This window comes from Galeopterus variegatus, unplaced genomic scaffold (assembly GCF_000696425.1).
Source record: "Galeopterus variegatus unplaced genomic scaffold, G_variegatus-3.0.2 Scaffold1513, whole genome shotgun sequence".
NCBI lineage: Eukaryota > Metazoa > Chordata > Mammalia > Dermoptera > Cynocephalidae > Galeopterus > Galeopterus variegatus.
Genome location: NW_007727624.1, coordinates 263,816 through 273,407, shown reverse-complemented (window position 1 = coordinate 273,407; position 9,592 = coordinate 263,816). Strand labels below are relative to the sequence as shown.

Below are 9,592 nucleotides of genomic sequence, written 5' to 3'. Positions count from 1 at the left end.
GCCCCTGGACATGCCCCACATTTAAGTCAGCACCAAGAGCACAGCCTTGCTTCTCTGTACATAGATCTCCCAGTTTTCCTGTTTGTTCATAGCAAAGGTTCATTTTTTAAAAGCTGAGAAAGCTACATGCGGAACCGTAATTACAAACACCTTTTGAGGATCCATGCCACTGTGAGGCCATGTTAACTTCAAAGTCTTTGGCTATTCTCCCCATTAATATTTTTAATACATACAAGAAATTCCACGCCATCGGAAGCTGTTCCCCAAAAGCATCAAGATTCTCATCATCTGAGCTTTACCAGTCAAAATGGACCCTCAAGGCATGCTTTCTAACCGGGATGGCCAGAGCAGAGGCCAAGTGACCCTCGGGGTGGAACCCCCTCCTCCATGGCAAGAGCTCACATTCCAAACAAACACTAACTCCAACAGAGGTTTCAAATGTCTCAGCGTCTTTGGATTTCATTGATAGGAAATGAACAAAGTATAAGATTAAGTGTCTAACTGGACACATAAGATTTCTGAGAGATACACCCACCAATCAATATATGGCAGGAGAGGCATTTTTCTTGGCACTGGCTCTGTGTCGTGGTTAAGCACATGCAGGACCACCTGGATGTGATCCGTGCAGCTCTGTATTAAAGTTCAACCAATGTGGGAGGGGAGAGGGTCAAGGGCCTGGCACCAACACCGTCTCAAGCCACAAAGGCCACAAACAGATCATCTGAGAGGCAGGAAAGTGGTCTGCATTCACCGCATGCATGCACACCATTGAAAAGCCGCAGGGAGGCTTCGTCCTTCCCTAAGGGAAATCCTGTCCTAGCTGCCGCTGCTCCCAGCACTGAGAAGGGGGCAGAAGGAGCTGGACGTGTCACGTACATGCAGCTAGACCCCCCGCAGCTCCCCCATCTGTGGAGGGGCCGAGCATTAGGACCGACTCCAGCGCAGAATCCTCTCCAGGCCCTTACCAGTCCATTTGGGATCGTCTGCTGTCCATGGTTCAAGTACATGTAGTGGTCGTTGTAGCCTGTGTGCATGTACACCGCCATGCTGGGGGAGATGGAGAACAGGAAGCATCTGTCATCCCCTGAAAGTGGCCAGAGAGCAAAACAAACACGGTCACCATGTCAGAGCTGGGCACAAAGACAGCAGGAAACATGAGGGAGCTTTGGCTGAGACGACAGCGCAGCAAGACCTTCCTGCCATCTCCAGGTATGCCCTAAACTCCTGACATCTGGAAGTCAGCAGCCTGGGGATCAGGACAGGTCCCAGACCCCATGCAGGACAAGCCTGACAGCTGCCCAGGGGCCAGGGTGGATGAGCTGGAGGTTTGGGATTAGGATGACAGCTGGTAAGGAATATGACCTCTGTTTCAGGACATCTTTTAGCTCTGGCCAGGAAAAGCAGAGATCAGAACTCTGCCCACTGTTTGCCTGCCAAGCACATCAAAATTGGAAAAAGCAGGTCTCCCTTTAACTCATGAGGAAGGGGAGAGTTCCCACCTGAAAGAATGCACCATGCAAGAGAGAGAAAACCTGAGGGTGCAGAGCTGCCCACAGGGCACGACCTGCTGGGAAGGGAAGAGAGCTGGGCACACGTGCCGCTAAAAGAAAACTACTGGTCAAAACTCTGGAAATGGGCAGGGTCCCAAGTCTCTGAGCCCCTCATTCCATAAGCACACTCAGCACTGGGGGTGGGTGGGTGTGGAGATGAGCCCATGCCTCACCCTCAGGGAGCCCCAGTGAGGGAGTCATGGGAGAGGCGCTCCCCACAGCGTCTGCCTGCCTCAATATTGATGTTGTGAAGGTCACATGACTGCCAAAATAAGCCGTGGAGGCCTGCAGAGGAGCTTTTTGGGGGGCTTCTGTTAGGTGGGAAGGAAGTCCTGAGAAGCAGACTGGGAGCACGAACATGGAGGACAGACGTGAAGGGGATCTGAGGGCTGAGGGCCTCAGGGGAAGGAGGATGCTCTGCAGAGAACAGCTGAAGCACACCCGTGGCCTTCAGGCCTCACAGGCCTGTGGGGTGGCCTCTGTGGCCAGGGTCGGGGAGGCTCCTGGAAGCGGCACATCAGCCAGACTCCCAGGTCAGGAGGGACATCCTGAGACAGAGCTGGCTGGGATGAGAGCCACTCATGGAAGACAGACCCTGTGCAAGGACAGCAGGGGCCCTCTAGTCCCACCGGAGGGTTTGTGTCAGGAGGGGGAAGAAGGGCGATTAGGCCAGAAGGTCAACTAGAACTGCACACTGGAGGGGCTTTACTCCCAACAAGAGTCCCTGGTCTGCTTCATTGGTTTGGGCAGGTTTAGATAAGAACTGCCAGGGCACACCCTACTGCACCCCACCCCTGCACTGGCCTTTGGAGAAGCATCACTGTGCTGTGCAATCCTGGCCCAGATGCCAAGCAAGGTGACAGAGACACAGAGAGCAAACCCCTCAGCTGTGATGGGCCCACATTCTGGTCAGCCTCGGGTCTGTTCTCAGTGGGGAAGGCCATGGAGGGGAAACATTACTCGCTAGGATACAGGGGCAAGGTTACCTGCAAAAAAATGTCAAGCCAATAGTGGGGGCTCCTTATCTAATTCTCATAGTAGCGACACCCAGCCATTCAGTGACCACCACCCAGCACTAAACAGCTGACGAGCTATCTGCCCATACAGTGCAGTTCATGTCATTATGGGAGGTAAGCATCAGGCCAAGGGCCAGTGCTGGGACTTGAAATCCTACTGCTCAATCCGAAGCCTCAGATCTTTTCAGCCACAGCACAGAAAACAAGAAAAAGTGAAGTGATGCCCATGGCTGTTACATCGCTTAGTGCCTCAGAGCTTAGAGTTATCATCTCCAGGACCGACAGACAGAACACTCTGAACCTGACCCAAAGCCCAGGGATCTGCGCCACCGTGGTGCAAGGCTGCCCTCTGCTGGAATTTCCTCCTCATGTCTCAGAACAGAAGGAGCTCAAGTTTGAAAACTTGGGCATTGTATCTTTCCACTATCCTTCAGGAAGATTAAATCTGCTTGTTAATAAAACATGAAGACTCAGCAGAGTCAACTTGAAGTTAATATTAAAGGAGCTGGAGGAAGCAGAAGTTTTACCTATAATGATTCTTAGGATTTTTTCATATCCCAAAGCAGAGAGCCTCCAGCTGCACAGTGAGACAGGGCTACCGGTAATTTCCCCACAGCCTCGAGGCCAGGCTGGCAGGGGAAGGTGCCCCATTCCGGTGACACTGTGGCAGGGAGACATGGGGGTGCAGAAAAGAGCTCACGCAGTAGACTTGGGGCCACTATCCCTGAAAGGCTGCTTGCAAGGTCGGCTCTTGGCTGGTGTCTGGGAACTTGAATTTGGGAGGTTCCTGCCACTCTCTAGCTGGTTCGAACAGCTCACTACATCTACGCTGTGCAAAAAGGCATGGCTTGTGCCAAGCACCCACTTTCCTCCTGGGAGTCAGAAATTCTGGTACATCACTCAGAGGGGCCTCTCTGGTCAGCCTCCAATAAAAACTCTAGGCACTGAGTCTCTTGTGGGCTTCCCTGGTAGAGAATATCTCATATGTGTTGTCACAGCTCATTGCTGGGGGAATTAAGTACATCCTCTGTGACTCCACTGGGAGAGGACCCATGGATGCTTGTGCCCGGTTTCCCTGGACTTCAACCACGCACCTTTTCCCTGGGCCGACTTTGCGTCCTTTCCCAAATAATAATAAATCATAGCTAACAAATCATAATAAATCATAGCTAATAAATCATAGCTGTGAGGGCAACTATACGCTGAGTTTGTGAGTCCTTCTATGAATCACTGATGTGTGGGTGGTCTTGGGGACCCCCATCACAGTGGGGAAGGACTTGGGAGCAGCAACTGTTTTAAAGATCTGGAACATTCTGAAACCTAGAAATAAATCAAATCCTAGAAACAAGAGGATCTCAGGAATAGAGGTACCCAACCCTTCACCTAATGATTTCTTCCAACCATCCCAGGCAAATGGCCACCCAGCCTCTGCTAAAAGCCCTCCAGGAATGGCAGCTCTCCACCGGACAGTTCCCCCGTGGCCTCCAGAAGCTCTGCCTACTGGAGGGAAGAGAGCAGCAATTCCAGTGACGTGTGGTCAGATAGAGGACACATGGAAGTACATGGCCTTTGCATGGTTAAGGAGGCTTCCTGGAGGAGGTGACCCTGGGCTGAGTCCCAACAAGGAGCTGAGTGTGCAGACAGGTGGCAGAGCAGAAAGAGCAGTGTGTGCCAAGCCCCGTCAATGAGAGAGTTGGGCCTGTTCTGGAAACTGCAGGTAGTTCAGTAACACTGAGCTCAGAGCACAAAGGGACAGGAGTGGGTAGTGAGGCCAGAGCCCCGGACCCTTTTGCCATGACATAAGGTGCACTGCCCTGAGGGCAGGGGGGTCTGCTCGAGGGTTCCTGGGAGGTGAGCAGCATGTCAGATTTGCCAGGGTGAGGCTGACAGCAGAGGCCAGGCAGAAGGTGGTAGAGGCCAGGCAGAAGCTGGCAGCGGTAAGGCCACTGAGAGAAAGAGACAGAGGAGAGAGATGGGAGGGCCGCAGGCAGAATCCAGTGAGCTGGTGTCCCACAGGGCCACGAGGCCTTTCTCCCCTGTCTCTCGCATCTCAGGATCATGGGAGGTCCCCGGATCCTCCCGTTCCACTGAGCCGGCCTAAGGAAGGACTCACTGGGAGGACCCCTCCCCAGAACACCAACAGCCAGGCTGCTCTGTTCAGCTCACAGCCGTGAAGCTGGGGCTCATCTGGTCTCTGTTAGAGCCGTGACGGCCCTCCATGTCACAGCCACCGGCCCCCGAGGAGCCCTACTAAGAGCATGGGGATGTGCCAGGGAAAACACGACGATTCAAATCCTGGTGACAGCAGGCTCACCTCTGAGTACAGAGAGCAGCCCACCACCCGGGAAATGAGCTTTGTAAACATTTTTAAAGGACCATTTTTATCAGAGAAATCAGAAAACAGGAAAACTACAGCAGAAAAGAAAGGCAAAGGCAGAAAAGCAAGCATGCATAGAGCAGGCCAGGAAGGAGGGCAGCTGCTCATGGTAAGAGAGAGGTCTGAACTGGAAGCAGCAACGCCTCCTGGTCCCTCCAAGGCATCCACAGCCAACTTCTCCCATGACCTGTATACCTGGTGCCGCTTAATAACGCTGGGCCTGACCCAAAGGCTGGGCATGACCAGGCCTGTCTGCTACTGTTCCCTGTTGCCAGGATCAAAAAAGACATCCGTGATGTGTTAAGCCTCCATAAAGCAGCATCACATGTGACTATCACCCTGATCATGTCCAGAAAACGCCTGGAGGAGATGGCAGGACATTTCTAATTCCTCTGTCCTCTGTCTCACCAGCACTATGCTACCTTGGGGGTTTGGGTCGCCGAGTCCTACCTTGAAACTGAGGCTTGACCTCCCAGGAGCTGGAGGCAAACCCCCCGAACACATGGCCATCGTGGTCCTCAAGGAGGGCCACGCAGGGCCCCCGATGGGTGATGCGTCCGCAGAGCTGGGAGAAGCTGTGCCCATGGAGCTCGGACGAGAAGAGAAGACGCCAGCGGTGCTGCCACTCCCTGGGCAGGTGGGAGTCCAAGTAGATGACTGACAGGACGTCCAGGAGGCTCTCAAACTCCCTCCCCTGGTCCACCTGGCGCTCTGGGACCAGGCTGGCCAGGTCGAGGGACGAGCACAGGACGAGCAAACCTTTGTGGATGACCACACTCAGAAACGTGGCCACGTGGGGGGACCTGAACACCCAGTCCTCGATCGTGGCTCGGTCACAGTCACAGTCCAGCCATTGAGGCCCCAGAAGCCTCTCGCCACCTGAGGGACGGGACAGTCAATATCATCACTTTATAGCTACTATCTAAACCTGCACTTGCCAGTACAAGAGCCACGAGCCACCCATGGCCATTGAGCACTTGCAATGTGGCTCATCTGTGTTGAGATGTGCTGTTAAGTAAAATATACACCTGGTTTGAAAGACCTAGTATAAAAAAAAAATGTAAAATATCTCAATAATTTTTTTACATTGATCACATGTTAAAATTTTACTTTGGACATATTCTTATAATTAATTTCACTTGTTTCTTTTTACTATTTTTTTTTCCTTTTTGTCTTTTTTCGTGTCCGGCAACGGATCGCAACCCTCAGTGTCGCGCCCGTACCAGACCAGGACCGGCAACGGGATCGCAGCCCTCAGTGTTGCTCCCGCACCTCGCTCAGCCAGTGAGCGGGAACCGGTCTGTATGTGGGATCCGAACCCTCGGCGGGAGCGCCGCCGCGCTCCCAAGCGGCGCACTGTAGCAGTGCGCCACCGGGCCGGCCCTCTTTTTACTACTTTAATGTGGCTACTAGAAAAGTTAAAAACTCCACATGGGGCTTGCTTTATTTCTGTTGGCTGGCGCTGATCTGAACAATTCAACATCAACACTCATCCTTTCTCTCCTCTCCAAGCTGCATTTCAGAAGCCCAGGAGACAGCCCGGCCCCAAAACTCCTCAGCAATCAGTCCCAGAGAGAGCTACACCAAAGCTGCCCCTCTGGGGGCTTCTGCCCTGACAAAGTCATCTAGAAAGTCCTTAGAAGTGTGTTCTCCAGGCAAGTCAGGGTGGCGCTTGGTAACTTATTGCTGCTGGCCCCCCTCCCCCAGTTGATCTGGGGAGAATGGGTGTCATTAGTTATAAATTATTTTCATTTTCAAGTGACATCTGTGGTCCCGCTTTCCCTCTCTTTCCTCCCAAGCATGGAGGTGATGCGGTAACACTGCAGGAGCACACACCTGCGACTCACGCAGCCCAGCTCCAACCCCGGCCCACTACCTCCATGACCTTGGCAAGGTCTTCCCTCTGACTCAGTGTCCTCATGTGTAAAATGGAGGTAATGCTAGAACCTACCCCACTTGGTTGTTATGAGGATGAGGGGAGATTTTATGTTTTAATCTTACTGACACATGCAAAGGCTCAATTTACAGCTATTGTAATTCCCAACCTATGGACATTTTGGATCTGACCTGAAATACCAACATCTTCTCTAACTTGGCCCACTTTATTAACCAGGAGAAACAGAAACCCAACTACTTAATCTTCTACTTCCCAATTTATACAATATTTCAAAATTCCTGTCATGTCTAATCAAACTATTTTTCAAATACTTTCCATTTTTCACTACCCGTGTATTACTTGAAATATTGAGGATAATTTTAATCACCCAACTTAACTTTTCCTACTTAAATGACAACTTTAATTTTCTATATTTATGATACTCTTTTAAAAATACTGACTTAGACTGATAAGTAGTTCATCCATAAGACAAGCTACAGTTAAATATATAGAGAGAGATATTCCTAAATTAATTTTTAAGATATAACCTATTTCCAAGGAGCATTTAAAAATCTGGCTAAAGAGTAACATGTTTATAAAGTAAGTACTTTGTGGGCCGGCCCAGTAGCGCACTGCTACAGTGCGCCGCTTGGGAGTGCGGCGGCGCTCCCGCCGAGGGTTCGGATCCCACATACAGACCGGCCGCTCACTGGCTGAGCGAGGTGCGGGCGCAACGCCGAGGGTTGCGATCCCGTTGCCGGTCCTCTTCTGATCAACTCTTAACCATATTTGTCTTGACAAACACTCATGGATGGTGCCACTCACTCTGTAACTGTCTGGTTCCCTGTGCTCCAGCTCAGTGTGTGCCCTAGGCCAGCTGGGACGCCTTCGACCCAGTGAAGACACACACACACACACACACACACACCCTGCACACACACACACAAAACACCCTGCACACACACACACACACACACACCCTGCACGCACATGCACATACCCCACAACAACATGACCTGGATAACCTACTGGGCCAGCCTCCTCATCTGTAAAATGAACATGTCAGGGGATCCCCAAATGCCTACATCAGCTCCCTCTCTGCACGTTCTAGAAGAGGAGGCTGGAAGGATGCCTGCACAGACTGCTTCCCCTCCCCACCTCCCGAGATGAGCTCATGCTCTCTCCTTGCCAGTGTCTTGCCTCAGTCTGAGCCCTCAAACATGCCGTCAAGAACCCCACGGAACAGGGTAACAAGATTGGAAAATGGAGAGTTTCAACTCCCTATAAGAGGAATCTGGAATTTGTAACTTCATTATTTTGTAAGGAGTACCATAAATTCCTAGGACATCAAATGCTACAAATTCTAGGTGCACTTGCAACTTTATGGTTTCTGGATCTCCAAATCTGCTAAGGCATCATCCGGCCTGTGACCCAATCTCTGGGAGGGCAGCCAGGACGTGTGGCTCAGGAGATAGGAAACAGGCTGTCTCCTCCGGTATCGATCTAGTTAGAATGCCCCAAATCATTATGTAAATCATTCCTTATCTACTCTGAGTCCCTTTCCTCCGTACAGATAAGGCCCCGTATTGATTTCAAAGAAGGGCAGAGACATGTTTAGACACTGTCTCTGGCTACTTTACACTACAGCGGCACAGCAGAGCAGCTGCTGCAGAGACCGCAGGCCCACAAAGCCAGAAATACGTACTATCTGGCCCTTCACAGAAGACAATCTTTTCGTCCCCATTTTGGCCCGAGGGCCATAGTTCGCAGACCCCCACTCCCGACTACACGTAGGCTGCTGGTTGTTATTCTTGCCTTTAGAGCCTTCAGAGAGAAGGACCGGGGCGAGGTACTTGAGCAGCTTTCATCCGACGAGAGAGCATCGAACAGCCTGTCGATCTCAGCCTGTTCCTCGGGAAGAAACTGTGAGCAGCACCTCTGCCCCGAACGGCTTTTGCTGTTCCCCATCTCTCCTTACGGCTGGGACAAGTCTCTGCAGAAGGAAAGGACACAAGGTTAGAGAGGAAAATCAAAAATGTAATAATCATAGAAAATAAGTGTTGACGATTATATGGTTAAGTTAATAGATATTGATTTAGCAGAAAAATGCAGCTAAAACGAATGCATTAGAGCCACATCATACTGTTTCAATGTGGGAAAAATTAATAGTTGGTACCAATAAATGGGAAAGCCCCGTCCCGATTCCTGTGATCTCCCAAAGCACACTTGTGACTGTCAAAGTTATTTGAGAACACACTTCCTAAGCTAATGTAACTAAAAGGTATGGAAGAAAATCTGTGTTAAATCATTCTAACTACTCACTTTTTAAGGTTTACGTGTATTTGAATAAAATCACCTTGAAAACACCGCCTGTAAAGCGGGTGTGCTATCTGAGAAGTTTTTCTTTGTGGTCCTGGTTTTGTCTACCAGCTGTGGTTTTGGGAGAGCTGCTGAAACTCTCTGTGCCTTGATTTCCTCCTATGAAAATGGGAATAATCACAGCCCGGCTGCAGGACATTGCTGTGATAACTAAACAAGTCAGCCAGAGCGAAGGGCTGAGAACGGGGCCTGGCGCTGACCTTGCCTGTAAGACCCCAGCCAGCGCCACATCTGTGAGGTGCGGCAGGAGTGCTAACAGAGGTGGGAGCCAGCAGCAGTGACCAGGGGCTGTGTTCACCGTCACAGACCTCATTACAGAAAGCGGTCAAGTGGCAACGGATTGGGGGATTCAAACTAATCGTGGTTAGAGATGAAAAAAATCTCTCACGAGACA

At 51.0% G+C, this 9,592-nt stretch overlaps 1 protein-coding gene across 1 annotated transcript; it reads right to left on the bottom strand.

Annotated features, from left to right (window-relative positions):
* Window positions 1-799: 799 nt before the first annotated feature.
* TLDC1 (TBC/LysM-associated domain containing 1) lies at window positions 800-8,787 on the bottom strand. Its single transcript, XM_008577449.1, has 4 exons — window positions 8,598-8,787; window positions 5,394-5,822; window positions 966-1,084; window positions 800-838 (listed from the first exon to the last, which is right to left on the bottom strand). The coding sequence occupies exons 1-4, from the start codon at window positions 8,785-8,787 to the stop codon at window positions 800-802; spliced, it is 777 nt and encodes a 258-aa protein (XP_008575671.1).
* Between the last annotated feature and the right edge of the window lie 805 nt (window positions 8,788-9,592).